The sequence below is a fragment of the Neolamprologus multifasciatus genome, chromosome 17, assembly GCF_963576455.1.
Source record: "Neolamprologus multifasciatus chromosome 17, fNeoMul1.2, whole genome shotgun sequence".
Taxonomy (NCBI): Eukaryota; Metazoa; Chordata; class Actinopteri; order Cichliformes; family Cichlidae; genus Neolamprologus; species Neolamprologus multifasciatus.
In genome coordinates this window covers 9,699,696-9,717,602 of record NC_140455.1, presented here as the reverse complement: position 1 = coordinate 9,717,602, position 17,907 = coordinate 9,699,696, and the positions used below count along the sequence as shown (strand labels likewise).

The 17,907-nt window shown below is 42.5% G+C and overlaps 2 protein-coding genes across 4 annotated transcripts in view; one reads left to right on the top strand and one right to left on the bottom strand.

Moving 5' to 3' along the window:
- LOC146498939 (complement factor H-related protein 1-like) overlaps positions 1-12,718 on the top strand; it is a 47,992-nt gene extending 35,274 nt beyond the window's left edge. For all 3 annotated transcript variants that reach the window (XM_085138703.1, XM_085138701.1, XM_085138702.1), the window contains 2 exons: positions 2,778-2,957; positions 3,052-12,718. In XM_085138703.1, coding sequence (XP_084994829.1) covers positions 2,778-2,957; positions 3,052-3,239 — 368 coding nt within the window. In that variant the 3' untranslated portion in view covers positions 3,240-12,718. The remainder of the gene's footprint in view (positions 1-2,777; positions 2,958-3,051) is intronic.
- The window catches only part of aspm (assembly factor for spindle microtubules), a 29,474-nt gene continuing 11,993 nt past the window's right edge, over positions 427-17,907 (bottom strand). The window contains exons 18-26 of the mRNA XM_085138681.1: positions 17,587-17,781; positions 11,987-17,266; positions 11,669-11,818; positions 11,381-11,572; positions 8,302-8,494; positions 7,184-7,338; positions 4,881-5,057; positions 4,598-4,770; positions 427-4,511 (exon numbers count right to left, since the gene is read on the bottom strand). Of these exons, the coding sequence (XP_084994807.1) occupies positions 4,409-4,511; positions 4,598-4,770; positions 4,881-5,057; positions 7,184-7,338; positions 8,302-8,494; positions 11,381-11,572; positions 11,669-11,818; positions 11,987-17,266; positions 17,587-17,781 (6,618 nt within the window). The 3' untranslated portion in view covers positions 427-4,408. The remainder of the gene's footprint in view (positions 4,512-4,597; positions 4,771-4,880; positions 5,058-7,183; positions 7,339-8,301; positions 8,495-11,380; positions 11,573-11,668; positions 11,819-11,986; positions 17,267-17,586; positions 17,782-17,907) is intronic.

Below are 17,907 nucleotides of genomic sequence, written 5' to 3'. Positions count from 1 at the left end.
ATATGGGTTTCTTGGTCTGCAGTGAACATGCTTCCTCTGCCCCAGCATCTGGTCGTCTAGCAATTCTGTAAAGTAACAATTTCAGTATTTTTACATCTATGGTATTGTTGTGTTTCTCATCAGCATATGGCAGTGCTACAAATCTTAGTGCAAAGTGACTGTACTAACCGATTCTCATTTCAAAATATCCTTATGATACTTGCTACAGTGTAGCGGCTTGAGTTAGGCTGGACCCGTTGGCCAGCTCCCCTCAGGGTCATTCCACAGTTGATTACATGGTCCACTATTGTAGCTCTGATGTCATCAGCAATTCTATTTCTTACTCTTCTTACCCTTCCTCTCCCCCCTCCTCGTCCTCCTCTCCCCCCTCCTCGTCCTCATCTTGCTCCTCCTTGTCCTTGTCGTCCTCTTCTTCCTACTTCTTCACCTCCACGTCCTCTTCCTCGGCCTCCTCTACTTCTCACTCTTCCTGCTCCCTCCATTGTACTCCACACACAGAGCTTACCTGTATTATAGTGCTTGGGCTGATTGCAAAGTGAACTAATTATCTAAAAAAGTTTTCACATGTGACAGTGTGCCAGACAGTTGGCAAAATAGTGTAAATAATGGCCTTAAATGTGTATAGTTTTGCTAGGAGTGCATTGATCATTTGGAAATTGAGTGTAAAGCAGTGAGTTGTGTTTACAGTTCTGCAAAAAGAGTGCTGTGCAGTGGATTGTAGCTACAGGTTTGCAAAGTGTGTGTTACAAAATGGCAAACTAAGTGCAAAGCAGTGTTTGTGCTTTTAGTTTTGCAAACTCAGTGAGTGGTTTTGCTATAAGTATTAATAGTTTTAGAAATTGTGCTATAAGAATCACAGTTAGGGTTTAAGCATTCAGAAAAAACTGTAAAATACAAAATATGAGTAACTGTATTCCGTTACAGTTACCGTTTAAAAAGGTGGTATTTAGAATACAGTTACTTTGTTGAAATAAATGGATTACACTGCGGTACTTCCCTGTTTCATATTGTGGCGGGTCAGGACTGTTTGGGTTTTGTTTGACAGCTACGTTCTGTTGTTCCAGGCGGCAGCGTTACGGTTGCCATGGTTACAGGGTGACGCTCTCTCTGCGTGTTTCCTGGGTGAGAGAGGCCTTTTTGTTGTTGTTGTGCTAAGCTAATAGGCAGAATGCTACAGGTATAGCTCTAAAGAATGTAGCCTCATGGGCAGTGTAGTGCGTGCTGCAGGGAGAATGGACTGCCATACACGTTATGTGTCTGTGAGCGAGGGAGGGAGAAAAAGGATAAGTACGAGCTGTCATCGAGCAGAAACGGGAGCTGGAAGCATGTAAATATAATAATAAGCACCGCAGTCAAGAAGAGTGCCTGACGAGCCCAGTTGTAAGTACGCTATTAAGACTCGACTGTACACCGTGTTCGTGTTTTCCTCCAAAAACAATAAGTTCCTTTGGAGCAGCCGTTCAACGCCTCTCTCTGTCTCTCGCAAGCAAAGTTGACCCAGACAACAAAGTAAAGCTATTTTTCGGCTATGAGCCCGACACAGAACCCACCGTATTAGCCAGAGGTCCCTTTACTACTGTTCGGAGCCGCGGACCTTCAGTAACAGTAATAAATCACAGCAATAGTGCATTCATGTAGTTGTAAACAGCATGATAATATATTAAGTAATCCAAAGTATTCAGAATACGTTACTCTCATTGAGTAACGTAACGGAATACGTTACAGAATACATTTCGGGGCATGTATTCTGTATTCTGTAATGGAATACATTTTAAAAGTAACCTTCCCAACACTGTCCAGATCTGATGCTATGGTCCTCAGCTGGAAAAGGGTGGAGTGCCCACTCCAGGTCAGGGATGAGTTCCTGTCCCAAGTGTTTCTCGGAGTTTAAGTATCTTGGGGTCTTTTTCACAACTGAGGGGAGAAGAGAGCAGGAGATCCACAAATGGATTGGTGATGCGGTGTACTGGTCCATCTTGTTCAAGAGAGATCTGAGTGTAAAAGAGAAGCTCTTGATTTACCAGTAGATCTACGTCCCTACCCTCACCTATGGTGACAACCTGTGGGTAGTGACTGAAAGAACAAGATCGTGGATACAAAAGGCAAAAATTGGCTTTTTCTTTTACTACTATTACAGTTTGCAAGTAGCATGTACGACCACATCATTGAGTTGCGTGCTGTAGCCACACAGTGTTCTGTAGTAGTACAGAACAGTAAGTGAATTGTGAGTTTCTGGATTTTGAATTTAAAATCATGTGTAAATCATATTTTCAGGCTGGCCACCCCCACAAAAATCATCGAGCTCCCCCGGCAAGAATGGATACAAATACTAAATTTGAGAAACTATTTTCAATTTCAAATGAACTCACTTATTATAGCATCATATGAATTCAATTCCCTGAAAAATGTCAAAAAGAAAAAAACCCTCAGATCTGCTAACTGTGATTAAGGGAACAGCTTCTTAAGTAAATTAATGAATGGTTAAGAAAGCTTTTAATGCTTATTATTAGCAAATGCATGTTTTAGACATTTACTTAATTATTCATGTCCTTCAGTAAACGATATATAGAATAAATATGAGAAAATAATATTAGTTACTCAGGAAAACAAATACAACTACATGTTTCTTTCTAAGGTTTTGAGGCATTTTTCATTGAAGGAAAAAACATAATTGAACAGCACTTCCTCAAAAGCCAGCATACCAACGTTCCTGAAAGTATCACAGCTGCACCACGTGATCATCTTTTTGTCAATCTTGGCTCTTCACTTATTTTCAGAAATTCCATCCTGTGGGATACCTCCAGCTCTTGAGGATGGAGACACCAAGACCGCCATAAAAGAGCATTACAGCCATAATGAAACTATTGAATATATGTGTCAGAGTTACTACATTATGGAGGGAGAGCCTTACAAAACCTGCCTCTATGGTGAATGGACTGGACACATGAGATGCATCAGTAAGTTACAGTTCTCCCCAATCTTAAGAATAATTTTATCATAATATTCTTTTACATCTTTTTCATAATATTCTTATATCTTTGTCTCTTGCAGGGCCTTGCATTGTGAATGAAGATGAAATGAGACAGCATAACATCACCTTGAAATCAAGTGGCACTAAGTATTTAGTTCATGATGAAATAATAGAGTTCAGGTGTACCAGAGGATTATCTACTGGTACTGTGGCAATGCGTCAGAGATGTAATAGTGGTGTGTTAGTCCTACCCACATGCCGAGAGTGAAAAGTTGAAATGATTTCTGATCTTCTGTTTTCAGATGTGGAATAATAAATCACAGATTGTCTGATTTGGTCCATTTTCTGCTTTCTTCTACTTCACACTAGAAGTAAAACTCATATGTTCATACAGACATGTTTCCCATATTTTTAAAGTATACTGACCAAAATTAAAATGTATAAATCTAATCCACAAGCACTCTTAAGTAACGCAAGATGTCATGCATTTATTAAAGTATGGGAAATATGACTAATGCCACTGATTTGTTCCTGTTAACTATGAAGGTTCCTTAAATCAGCGGTCCCCAACCTCCAGGCCGGTCCGTGAGTCGTTTGGTTCCGGGCCACGAGAGTTGAGGCTCGGGTGTGAACTGTTTAGTTTTCAGGATTTTTATCGGTTTTTAGCGTTATTTTGTTATCGTTTTTATCGCTAACTCGGTTTTCCTGGGTCTTTTCACGTGTGTTATGAGTAAATCTTTTTTTTGGTACCAATACTAGTTTTTTTGTTGTTGTTGTATTTATCCGCGACACCTTAAAGGCCGGTCCGTTAAATTTTGTCGGACATAAACCGGTCCGTGGCGCAAAAAAGGTTGGGGACCGCTGCCTTAAATGAACTTATATGAACATGACAAAAATAATTTTCACTGGTCTGGTTTGCTTACTGCTCTTTCAACTCTTCAGTGGTTATTGTCACATAATGACTGTTGCTTATGATTACCTAACAGGGTGTGGCTCATTTTTACCCACTGTCACACCTTAACCATTAACCCCTACTGTAGTCCATTTTGTAAATTTCAGTCATTCTAAGTGTGAGTGGAGGATTATCACAGGACTTGTTAATCACAAGTCAGCAGCCAATGACACACTCCTGCGCCCATCTGTTCATACTGTCTTCTTGTTTGCACAGGCCAGTATTACATCAAAAGGGATTTTAGTAAAAATTGCCGTTTTGGGAGTAATGGCGATCCTGACATGTGCTGTTACAGGTTAACCTTGCATGCCTCTCCCCACTGTAGTAGATCCAGAAGAAACAATTTAATAGACAAATCCATTTTATTATATACATAAAAATGAATTGGTTTACAAAAAATAAAAATAAGACAGCAATACTTTTCTTAAGTTTTTAAAAAGAAGATCATGGATTAAAAATATATATATACACATGAGCATGCTTATTTACAGCACAATGGACAGTGTGTTCGCCACCATCTGAATGGCCCTGAGGGGGTCTACAATGTCTTTGAGCTTATCTCGTCTGAGAACCCAATCTGGTGCAAACCTGAAAGAAAACAAAAAACTTTTAGTTATCTCTGGAAACATACAAGCACACTTTCAGCGTATTATGTAACTCAGGAATATCCATACTTTGGTGCAGCGCGGGATTTACGAGGCGTCACTGGAACGAAGAAGCTCCCGTTGATCGACGCGCTCATCTTCTGCTTGATGATTGTTCTTTCTGTGTCCATCTTGTGTTTGCGAGCAGTGAGGCGGTAAATACTGTGGATCCTATCCAAGACCTTGGGTAGCTTTTTGACCTCCTAAAGAAAATACAGTAAGCAAAATAGTTAGCATTTTCTCTTGTGTAAAAATATCGTTGATATTGGTATTTATGCACTCGTGTTATCTGTTTGTGACAGTGTCTACGGACCTCAGTGCGTTGCTTGTCCTGCAGCAGGAGCGCAAGAAGGAAACAGGCCTTAGTGAAGATGCTTCCACCCTTTTCTGCCACTTTATCCCCTGCCTTCTCCCGGTATCTCTGCAGCAGGTCCAGCAGCGTCTCCACAGAGTTTTCCACTGAATACACCGCCTCAGTGGTCTTGTGGTACTGAGGAGGGAGGGGAGACGATGTTAGTCCTGCACACTTAAACAACACTGACGCATCCACTGTTGCATGTTCTATTTTGGCTGAAAAAGACAGAAACACTCAAAACTGAACACCACCCCGTCCACTTTGTTCTTCATATTTAATGCTTCACACAAAAAAGTGAACATAATACATGTTTTATCTGCTACATATCCACATAAATGGTCACTTTGCAGTTAAATTAGCTTTACAGAAAGCAGTTTCTTATAGATTGTAGATGACATGTAAGGCCTTAAGCAAAGCTGTTAAAGCCACAATCATGAGACAGCTTCCATGCTGGTAATCTCATTTCATTAAACACTGCACAGAACGATGGCAGGTGTAATTTCTCAAAACTAAGCAGGGATTAGTTTGTCCTATTGTTTGATGTTTTAGAACGGTACAAATTAACCGTTTTTGTCAAATGAGTCTGGTGGCTTTTGTGGGGCAACATATTTGGATACAAAAGCTTCACATTCCCATACAAATGTTTTGCTGCTGCCCTCATCCACAGCAGTGTAAGCTTCTCAAAAGCACGGGTGTGCTGACGGTCATTTACCATCGACAGTATGCAGATTACAGGTTTATTCAACCCCCACGTGTCTAAACAATCCCTTTCCAGCCAGAAGATTCAAAACAAATAAGTAAAATGTCTGAGTCTACCACGCCAACATGTTCCCGTCACAGTCAGGCAGATTATGTTGCAAGAAGAACAAAGTTCACAGCGAGAAGAGAGAAATCGATAACAGCAAACAGTCTGACAGAGGGTCAGATCTATATACAGGAAATGCTTTTAGAGAAAACAGGAAAGCTTGATAACACTTTAGTTCTGATATTTTCAGACAACCAGAGTTAAGTGATAGAGCTCTATAAATGCATCTTCTCTGTGTTCTTGCAAGTTATTGTTTAAAATAATGCAACCAAAAATACTGCTGAATTTAAGAAATACTGGATAGTGATGCAGCACCAACTTTTGATGACACAAAATGTCTAGCCATGAGAATACTGTATAAAAGTACTCTGCATTTACTATATCTGTACATAAATAAGTATTTGTTACCACCTTATATTACAGTCACACTAAGGAAAACAATGGCCGGCCCAAAACCATTGTGTAAGTGTGTGATAGGTTGGTTGCTGTAACTAGGGATGTCACCAGAACCAATATGTGTTGTATCATTTCCTACCAAAATTCTGAAAATGTGAGTAAGGACTGATATCCCAAAAAGCAGTATGCAAGCAAGCTATGTTACTCTACTGTACTGAAATTGTGTGGCCTAAGTGAACTACAAGAATAGCTCCCAGATCAGTTTGAATAGATCAGCGTGAATGCTTTTCAATTAACATTACAAACATCCAAACCATTATCCTGCTTTTATTATGCCAAAATGTAAATTACCAACAAAGCTGTGAAATCAGCTTTGTTCCACTGGCTAAAATGTTTGCAATGGCTAACATTAAATGCTTATTCTAGTGTAATATAACATTAGTAGGCTTTATAATGTTAACATTTTAAATAAATGATCTGCCAGTGTTTTAAAAATGACTTTAATGAGGCAGTTTATGGTTGAGTATGTGAGATGTCACTTCAGATCATTTCTGTTTTGGTATCGAATTGGGCTGTGAGAATTGTTCAGTTCTACTGCTGTTTGTACCGACTACTAATGTCCAGTATCGTGACACACCTAGGTGGAAATACTTGCTAACTTTTGCCAAATGTGAGGAAATTCAATGCAACCAATGGGAAACTATCATTTTTTTCTAGTCACAAGGAGGTTGCTGTCCTAACCTTAGTCTTAGGTGAAATCTGACATTGACATTGTTAAATATGCTGGAACTGAGGAGTGGAGGAGGTGGAGATAGCAAAATATAAGCTAAAACATATCTCCTCCATTTCATGTGTCTTCAGACAGTTAAAACAGCTTAATCTAATGTTGGGCCTGTAGGAAAACAAAAACAAAAACAAAGAATAAACAACTGTCTACTTTCAGCTTTAATGTCACACTAAACTAATTAACCGGTTTACCTTTTATGTTTATAACCTGACAGTACCGGATTACTACATGAGGGAGCATTAAATACAAAGTGCTCTTCTGTGTCTGCAGTACCTTGGAAAGGTTGAGAAGTATCTGAATGGAGAAGGTGATGACGTCCATGCAGGGGACGCTCCTGTTACAGCAGCGGATTAGTGTGAAGATGACGTTAGTGGCTCCGCTCTCCACCAGCCGCTCGCAGCACTCTGGGGACAGCCTGGTGGCGGTTTCTGCACACGAATGCAACATGCAAACACAGAGGCACGCACAAAGAGATTTCAGTGAGGACAAATCATAAGATGCACTCTTACATGAATAAGAAGTATGCATTTTGGCCAATTAGGCACATATACATTTACACATTTTAAACTATAATATATTTAATAGATTTGGGAGTGATTGCAGAAATAGTCCCTAAAATATTACCCACCATAATTCAAAGACCAGAAGGGGGTTTTGATTCTACACATCACACATTAGAAAAACAAGAAACACAAAGAAATGCTCCAGAAATGCTGAAGCGTTTTAAAGAGGCACAGTTTCTCAGAAGAATTTCTAGTAGATACGTCTATGGTATCAATTTAAGTACTCATTCTCGAGTTGTCCATTCACTCATTTATAATGGTCCTCAATGTTAAATTGCACTGAATATCTCATCTAAAGATTATTAGAATGAGGAGAAATATCAGCATGCAAGAAGCACAAGTACAAATCAGTACTGAATATCTGCTATCTTTGGGCCCTCAGGCAACACTGCTTTAAAACCAGGCATGGCTGTGTCATGAAATCATTGCCTGGGCCCAGGAACACTTCCAGAAATCACTGTTACTTCACAGTGAAAAGTAACTATATTACTGGGACCATCTAAATGTTTGGTAGGAACTACATGCATCTTCTGCCTTTCATAATGATATGTGAAATACAGCTGTATTAATTCGTCACGGCTCACGTGTGCTCATTCACTCAGTTGAAAATATTGTCTGATCGTAAGCTGAGTAAACTATAACTTGCATGGCGTTTGTTCAGTGCTGTGGTGGGGTGAGCCAAAGATATTGTCATTAAGCTGTTTAGTGTTACATAAGTTGCCACATCTAAAGCTGTGGGATGACTTGCAGGGAAAATGCTGTTTAAAACAATTTTTCCATTTTTGTACTCAGCATGAGGGGAAACGAGTAGACAACAAAAAGCCTTACCAAGATTTTTCAAGGCCTCCAGAATGTACGAGAAGTGTTTATAACGAAGAAGGTAGTCCAGTGCAGATGAAGTTTTGTTGCACAGTTTGTCTTCCTCTCGGACACTGGCAGTGACCACACGTAAGCGGTGCCTCAGCTTTACAATCTTGGGATTGTCATTCAATCTGCGGGAGCAGTGTCCTCTCCACAGAGCCTAGAAGGAGAAAGTGGTTAAAATTAAAATACATTTAAAACAAACAAAACGAAAACTCACATTAGTTTCAAACTGTTGGAAAACTAAATAAGTTAACAATTTTCAGGGCAAAATGTGTATAAAATTATTTGATTTCCATCAATTCATAGCAAACATTTTGCTAGTGTAAACTCTGTTATTAGAAGTATTAAATATTAACAGCAAAATTAAAGAAATGATCCCAGCGAGGCTGTTACTGCCTTGCTTTGTAGGTTGTAACAACATTTTGCTGACTACATTGTCCACAAATATCAAAACGATGAGGATAAAGTAAAGACTGGATAACAAGTTGTTGCTTTTAATTTTGGTAACACTTTAAAACACAGCCTGCAACTAAGGGAGTGATTCCTCCATCATTAAATTGAATTTCAATTTATTTTTCTTTTAATAACAATGTCATTATATTTACCTACAAAAACAAATCAATTTTATTTTTAAAAGATCTGTCATACTCATAAACATGATGAATATTAAGAAAAGATGTGAAAAAAAAGAGATAATAATAATAATGATGATGATATACAAAGGCATAATTAATCTACTCCATACTATGACCTGTACATAGAAAAGTACAGTTTATTTATGATGTAAAATTGGGAAATTGCTTGTCCATAAAATTTCCGTGAAATTGGGCAGTACTTAAAAGTATAAATTGTGTCTTTTTTCCTATAAAACACCTTAAGTTATAAAATTATTAACGTTACTTATGCATTACATAAATTCTCCTCTGTAATTTGCTATATTATTGTGGTCGAGGGGTTTGTGTGTTCCAAGAATCCCAGGGGCTATGCACTCGAAAGGCCTTTTGCCCCTGGTAGGATCTCGTAGGGTAAATTGGTCCGGGGTGAGGAACCAGACAAAGAGCTGTTCAGAAGACCGTTATGTGTACAAAATCAAGGGAACAGTTCGTCCTGCCTGGGATAGGGTTAGTGGAGCTCTGCACCCTGGAGCCAGGCCTGGGGAGGGTACCTGAAGGAGAGCCCCTGGTGGCCTGGAGGCCTGACCGGACACAACCTGGAGAAGGCAAATGAGCATTTCCTCCTGTAGGACCACCATCCACAGGTGGGTTTGGGTGCTATAGGGGTAGGGTGCCAGTCAAGGGAGACCCTGGTGGACCGATGGACCTACTGAGGCTGGTGAAATGTCAACTTTCTGGTGGAGGAGGAGCCTGAGCTAGTGTGTGAGGTTGAAAGGTACCAAAGAGATATAACCAGGCTCACCTCACACAGCTTGACCTCTGGAACCAGCCTCCTGGACAGGGGCTGGACTCTGTCTCAGTTAGAAGTTGCTTTTGGTGACAAGCGGTATCTTGGCATGTCCTTGGCTGGCTGCCTGTATATTGGAGTTTTTCCCCGGTAGACGAGAGGGTTTGATTCCTTCGGGTCAGGAAACAGATCCTAACTGTTGTCTGCACTTATGTGCGCAGTCCCTCAGTGGGGTGCTTGAGGGTGCTCCATATGGAGACTCTCTTGTCCTACTGGAAGACTTCAACATTCATGTGAGCAACAACATGACGGTGTGTACTGGGAACGCCTAGCAGAAGCACTCTGGCAGACCTTGGACAGCACTGGACAGGATTGTGGACATTGTGTCCAAATGGACCACGTTCAACACCTTCATTGCAGAGGCTGCTGCACTGAGCTGCGGCTGTTAGGTGGTTGGTGTCGTGGTGGAAACCCCTGAACCAGATTGTGTTCACCGGAGGTAAAGGGAGCCATCAGCCCATGAGGCCTGACCGGGCGCAACCTGGTGAAGGTAAGGTTTCCGTTCCACCAAAGCCTGTAGGACGTCGGAAGCAGCTGGTGTGTACCCTGAGGGAACATTGAAGACCTCTGTAACCCCACCGACACATCTTCTGTAGAGGAAACAGAGCCTGGAGATGAGGTGGATGATTCATCCAATCACCGTGGGTGAGGCCAATGAGGCCGTTTAAAAATTGAAGTTCCTGAAGGCTCTGGATCTTGTAGGGTTGTCTTGGTTTAAAATCCTCTACAATGTCGTGTGGAGATTAGGAGCGGTACCTCTGGAACATAGTGGTTGTTCCCATCATTAAGAAGGGAGACTAGAGGGTGTTCTCTAACGATAGGCAAATCACACTCCTCAGCATCCTACGGAAAGTCTAAGCCAGTCGATTAAGTATATTTGACGCTGCATGGGAATTTGCCCAACCAGTCTACATGTGTTTTGTAAACTTGGAGAAGACGTTCGACCGCATCTCTTGGAGTACTCTGTGGAAGATGCTTTGGGAGTATGGGGTGTGTTGCCTGTTAATATGAGCCATTCGGCCCTTATACAACCGTTGCGAGAGCTTGGTCCACATTACCGGCAATTAGTCAGATTCATTTTCAGTGGTTTATGCATCAGATAAGAATGCCTCCTGGATAAGGTGTTCTAGGTCTGTCCCACCAGGACGAGGCCCCGTGGCAGACGCAGAAGATATTGTAGAGTTTATATCTCTTGCCTGGCCTGAGAACATCTCGGTGTTTCTCAGATTAGCTGGAAGAGGTGGTTGGGGAGAGGGGAGTTCTGTGCTTCCCTTTCTTTGCTTAGCTATGGGTTGTCATATAAAGTGTTACCTATATTTTCTTTTTAAAATTAGGCCATGTTCACAACAGTCAGATGTTAAAAACTGTCCTCCTCCTGAAATTGTTTCCCAGTTGTAATATCATGGACTGATGAGTGTAGAAAGAAAAGATTTAGCAGATCTTTAATGGGCTGTTCTAACTGAGGTGACTGAAGGTTGAATGAACTTTGGACACCTAAATATAGACTGAATTAGAAATCTGCGACTCTCCCCTTTAGAATTACAGGCAACATCTTTACCACACTCAGCACTGACTACTGTACCTGGGCCTTGAGAATACCCTGCTGAACCCTCTTCTGCCGCCTGAGGAGCAGGAATTTCCGGATAGCCTGCTGGATGACAGTCGCAGCCTTGTGGCGACGAGCTAGCCAGTGCCTGACTGCTCTCTGAGCTGTAGCCACCTTCTGCTTGTACTCCAGATAGCGTCTTCTCTGTTGCCTCGCTCTCACCAGTCGCTTTAACAAAAAAAAAAAAAAAAAAAATCAAGATGTCATTTGTAAAAACTGTTGTACTCTTCAATAGATGTAGCAGTGTGGATGTTTTGTGACTACCTGTATGGTGATAACAGAATGGATCTGTCTTTTAGCCGACTCCAAAGCCCAGTGAACTCTGAGTGTTCGTTGGATCTTTATGGCACTGAGATGGTGAAATATGGCCGACGTAAAACGTAGCCTCCTCTCTACACGAGCAGCCTTTACAACCTGAAAAACATTGGCTTACATTTAACCAGCAACTTTTTTTCCCTCCATAATCAACACATTGAGACTGCTTACTACAAATCACATTTCAACACTGTGAGACGCCAAACAAGCTGCAGTTCCTCTTAATTACGGTACTCTGTTTATTTTTGTACTGCAAATGAACTTTACCTGCTGTCTTGCAATCCAGGCTTGCCAGTGTTTCTGAAGTGTGATGGCAGCTTGCCTCACTTGGATGTATTTGCTTCTCTCCTGCCTGCCGAGTTGCACTGCTCGAATCCTCTGCTGGAGCTTCACAGCTGCAGCTTTCTTTCTTTGGAAGACACGCCGTTCCACCAAACATCTCCAGCATGACTGGATTACAACAGCAGCATGATTTTGTAAGCTAACATCCCTCCTGACGCGCCAGCCTCTCAATGCTGCCTGGAGAACCATGGCGGATTGTTTCAACTTCAAAAACTTTGCTCTTTCTTGCCTCTGAAGAACACGAGCCCGATAACGTCTCTGGATGATAATAGCAGATAGACGCATGGCCTGGAATTTGACTTCTTCTCTGTGTTTTCTGAAGGCAGACTGGATCACAGTAGCAGCTTGATGCCAACGAGCAACTTCCTGTCTGACCTGCTGCCCTCTGTACGCTGCCTGAAGAACAACAGCAGCTTTGCGCAGTTTCTGATATGTTTGCAACTGTTTCTTTGCTGCTACAGACGCTCGATATCTTCTCTGAAGAGTCAGGACAGAGGATTTCAAAGTGAGATACTCTCTGTGTTTGCAGTGAGCTCTGTAAGCTCTCTGGATAACACTGGCAGCTTGATGCTTTTGTTTGATCATCTGTCTTAATTTCATTCCACGATATGCAGCCTGTAGAATGATGGCAGCTTTTCTAACCTCTTGATAATGTTTCACGACAATGTTTCTGGTTCTTTGAGCTCTGAACCTCTGCTGTAAGACACAGGTTGCCCAGCGTTGTCTCCTGAACTCTGATTGAAGTTTATATCTCCTGAAGTTTGCTTGAATGACAGTAGCTGCTCTGTGCATCTTGGCAATGTCAGACCTGACACGATGACCTCTGAAAGATGCTTGTAGGACCACAGCAGAATGTCTCATTCTTAGGAAGTTTTCTCTTTCTTGCCTCTGAAGAACACGAGCCCGATAACATCTCTGGATGATGATAGCAGATAGACGCATGGCCTGGAATTTGACGACTTCTCTGTGTTTTCTGAAGGCAGACTGGATCACAGTAGCAGCTTGATGCCAACGAGCAACTTCCTGTCTGACCTGCTGCCGTCTGTACGCTGCCTGAAGAACAACAGAAGCTCTGCGCAGTTTCTGATATGTTTGCAACTGTTTTTTTGCTGCTACAGAGGCTCGATATCTTCTCTGAACAGTCAGGACAGAGGATTTCAGAGTGAGATACTCCATGTGTTCGCAGTGAGCTCTGTAAGCTCTCTGGATAAAACTGGCAGCTTGATGCTGTAGTTTGAGATATTGTCTGGATTTCATTCCACGATATGCAGCCTGTAGAATGATGGCAGCTTTTCTAACCTCTTGATAATGTTTCACGACAAGGTTTCTGGTTCTTTGAGCTCTGAACCTCTGCTGTAAGACACAGGTTGCCCAGCGTTGTCTCCTGAACTCTGATTGAAGTTTATATCTCCTGAAGTTTGCTTGAATGACAGTAGCTGCTTTGTGCATCTTGGCAATGTCAGACCTGACACGATGACCTCTGAAAGATGCTTGTAGGACCACAGCAGAATGTCTCATTCTTAGGAAGTTTTCTCTTTCTTGCCTCTGAAGAACACGAGCCCGATAACGTCTCTGGATGATGATAGCAGATAGACGCATGGCCTGGAATTTGACTTCTTCTCTGTGTTTTCTGAAGGCAGACTGGATCACAGTAGCAGCTTGATGCCAACGAACAACTTCCTGTCTGACCTGCTGCCCTCTGTATGCTGCCTGAAGAACAACAGCAGCTTTGCACAGTTTCTGATATGTTTGCAATTGTTTCTTTGCTGCTACAGACGCTCGATATCTTCTCTGAACAGTCAGGACAGAAGATTTCAGAGTGAGATACTCCATGTGTTCGCAGTGAGCTCTGTAAGCTCTCTGGATAAAACTGGCAGCTTGATGCTGTAGTTTGAGATATTGTCTGGATTTCCTTCCACGATATGCAGCCTGTAGAATGATGGCAGCTTTTCTAACCTCTTGATAATGTTTAAAAACAATGTTTCTGGTTCTTTGAGCTCTGAACCTCTGCTGTAAGACACAGGTTGCCCAGCGTTGTCTCCTGAACTCTGATTGTAGTTTATATCTCCTGAAGTTTGCTTGAATGACAGTAGCTGCTTTGTGCATCTTGGCAATGTCAGACCTGACACGATGACCTCTGAAAGATGCTTGTAGGACCACAGCAGAATGTCTCATTCTTAGGAAGTTTTCTCTTTCTTGCCTCTGAAAAACACGAGCCCGATAACGTCTCTGGATGATGATGGCAGATAGACGCATGGCCTGGAATTTGACGACTTCTCTGTGTTTTCTGAAGGCAGACTGGATCACAGTAGCAGCTTGATGCCAACGAGCAACTTCCTGTCTGACCTGCTGCCCTCTGTACGCTGCCTGAAGAACAACAGCAGCTCTGCGCAGTTTCTGATATGTTTGCAACTGTTTCTTTGCTGCTACAGATGCTCGATATCTTCTCTGAACAGTCAGGACAGAGGATTTCAGAGTGAGATACTCCATGTGTTCGCAGTGAGCTCTGTAAGCTCTCTGGATAAAACTGGCAGCTTGATGCTGTAGTTTGAGATATTGTCTGGATTTCCTTCCACGATATGCAGCCTGTAGAATGATGGCAGCTTTTCTAACCTCTTGATAATGTTTAAAAACAATGTTTCTGGTTCTTTGAGCTCTGAACCTCTGCTGTAAGACACAGGTTGCCCAGCGTTGTCTCCTGAACTCTGATTGTAGTTTATATCTCCTGAAGTTTGCTTGAATGACAGTAGCTGCTTTGTGCATCTTGGCAATGTCAGACCTGACACGATGACCTCTGAAAGATGCTTGTAGGACCACAGCAGAATGTCTCATTCTTAGGAAGTTTTCTCTTTCTTGCCTCTGAAAAACACGAGCCCGATAACGTCTCTGGATGATGATGGCAGATAGACGCATGGCCTGGAATTTGACGACTTCTCTGTGTTTTCTGAAGGCAGACTGGATCACAGTAGCAGCTTGATGCCAACGAGCAACTTCCTGTCTGACCTGCTGCCCTCTGTACGCTGCCTGAAGAACAACAGCAGCTCTGCGCAGTTTCTGATATGTTTGCAACTGTTTCTTTGCTGCTACAGATGCTCGATATCTTCTCTGAACAGTCAGGACAGAGGATTTCAGAGTGAGATACTCCCTGTGTTCGCAGTGAGCTCTGTAAGCTCTCTGGATAAAACTGGCAGCTTGATGCTGCAGTTTGATCATCTGTCTTAATTTCATTCCACGGAAGGCAGCTTGTAAGACAACAGCTGCATTTTTCTTAACACTCAGGGCATGCACCTCTGCTCTCATCTTTTTGTTAGCTCTGTAACGTGTTTGCAATACAGTGGCTGCCCAGCAGAGCCTCTTGTAGTTGTTTTTCTGCTGGTACATTCTATACTGAGACTGAATTGTTACAGCTGCCATGTGCTCAATACACAGCCGCTTTCGAACTACATATCCTCTGTAAGCTGCTTGTAGACAAACTACTGCCCTTCTCTTTGAAAGATAGTGCAGCCGTGCTTTTCTTGCCAGGGTTACTGCTCTGTACCTCTGCTGACAGGCCAAAACTGCCACTCTGACAGCCAGGAAGTTTTTTCTATCCCGGATGGCCAGAAACTTTCTCTGAATGACTGAAGCAGCTTGGTGCATGTTTGCAATCTTCCTCCTGGCCTTGTGGCCACGGTATGCTGCTTGGATTACTATGACTGCATGTTTCATTGTTCTGTAACTCTGCATCTGTTGATCCATGAGCCGTTTGGCCCTGTACCTTTCCTGAATAATGATGGAGGCACACTTAAGGGCAAGGTAAGACACACGCATTCTGTGCATCCTGAAGTGAGCTTGGATTGCTCTGGATGCTTTATGTTGCCTCTTCAAGTCCCGCCTTTCTCTAAATCCCCGAAACACAGCTTGTATCTTAACAGTCGCCTGCTTAAGTTTTCTGAATTCATTTAGCTGCACCCTGCACAGCAAAAGAGCTCTGTATCGGCTCTGGATGACAATCGCTGCACTGTGAAGGAGAAGATAACGTTTCCTACATAAAAACATCCTGGCTAAAGCCTGAATGACAGTCGCTGCCTGGTGCTTTTTCTTCAACTCTGCCCTAACTCTCATCCCTCTGAATGCAGCTTGGACAGTAATAGATGCCGCTTTCTTTTCTAGGTATCCTCTCCTCATCTTCCTTCCAGCCAAATAAGCTCTGTAATGGCTCTGTAGAACCACAGCTGCTGCCCTCTTGGCTCTGTACTCTGCTTGAACTTTGTGCTGGCGATAACAAGCCTGTATAAAAGATGCACACTGATGCCACTTTTCTATCCTCTTCCTGTCCGCTCTGCCTCTCCAGTTAGCTTGCACAATGAGCACAGCGGCCCTCAAAGAGTTATATTCATTGTTTGTCTTGCGACTCAAAAGTGTTGCTCTGTACTTTTGCTGTATTAGAACTGCAGCTCTTTTCAAGATCAGGTAGCGCCTACGGGCAGCGTGCTTCCTAAAAGCTGCCTGGATCACAGCTGCTGCCCTGTCCTGTTTTTTCAGAGAATCTCGAGCCACTTTCCCACGATACGCTGCCTGTATGGTAACAGCCGCGCATTTCATCCTGACAAACTTTTTCCTCTCCGCGTCTCTTGTCATGGAAGCTCTGCACCAGCGCTGGATTACGACTGCAGCACACCTCATTTCCGCCACTTCTTTTCTGACAGCGTGCCCTCTGAAGGCACTCTGGATGACAACAGCCGAGTGGTGCTGCAGTTTTAATGTGAGAAAACGGCGCCTCTGTGCAAGGCCTCTGTACTGGGCCTGAATGAGGAAAGCACTTCCCTTGATCTTTCTGTACTGATTGAGACACTTATGCATCCTGTACCAGGACTGGATTCTCACAGCAGCGGCAGTTCTTTGGGACATTTTTCTTCCGTACCATTTCTTAAAAGCAGATTGTATCACTCTGACCGCACAGTTTTCCTTTTGTATTTTCTGAGCTTTCCATCTTCTATAGCCTCTTTGTATTTTTACCACAGCGCTCCTAAGTAAGAGATAATGTGCTCTGTCTCTTTTTGAAATGGCCCATGCTCGTGAGTACTTCTGAATGACTGTCGACGCCCAGTAGATTTTCCCATAAGCGGAGGCCGCCCTCCTCATTCGCCATTGTGCTTGGACAACGATGGTATGATATCTGAGGCACTGGTAAGCCCTCATGGTTGAAAACATCCTCCACTGAGCCTGCAAGGACAAGATAAGACCCATTTAATTCAAAGAACAAAAACATGTGGTAGCTTCATTATGCTGGATTTATCCTTGATATGACAAAACAGTAAAATTATCCAAAAAAAAAAGTGTAATCACATTGTTGACTAGACAGCACATTAATAGATGATCATGAACATCAAAATGTCCTTGAACAAAGTCATTCACAACTAGAAACAAAGTCAGATTAACCATCACCTGAGAAGCTGAATCTAGTTAGATTCAAAAAGCCAAAGCCATATGTGACTTTGTCAAACACCACTTCTAACCCTCAGATATATAACGCACATACACACCTGGATGACGGTTGCTGCTTCATGCTGCATAGCCCGAAGTTGAGCCTGTTTTTTAAGTCGCAGCTTTTTGCGGGCTGCATAACCTCTCCATGAGGTCTGGATGACGACAGCAGCCTGGTTCTGCCTCTTAGCTCTGCGCCTCTGAAGAAAATTCCTCACAAATACTTGGATTTTCATGGCAGCCATGTTTCTTTCCTGCATGGAAACAAGAAGCAACATTAAACACATTATAACCTTCTCTACAGAGGTTACTTTTTTGGTAGCATTTTGTAAGCGTGTCAGTCTGCAAACATGATGGGTTAACAATCCTTTAACGTGTGA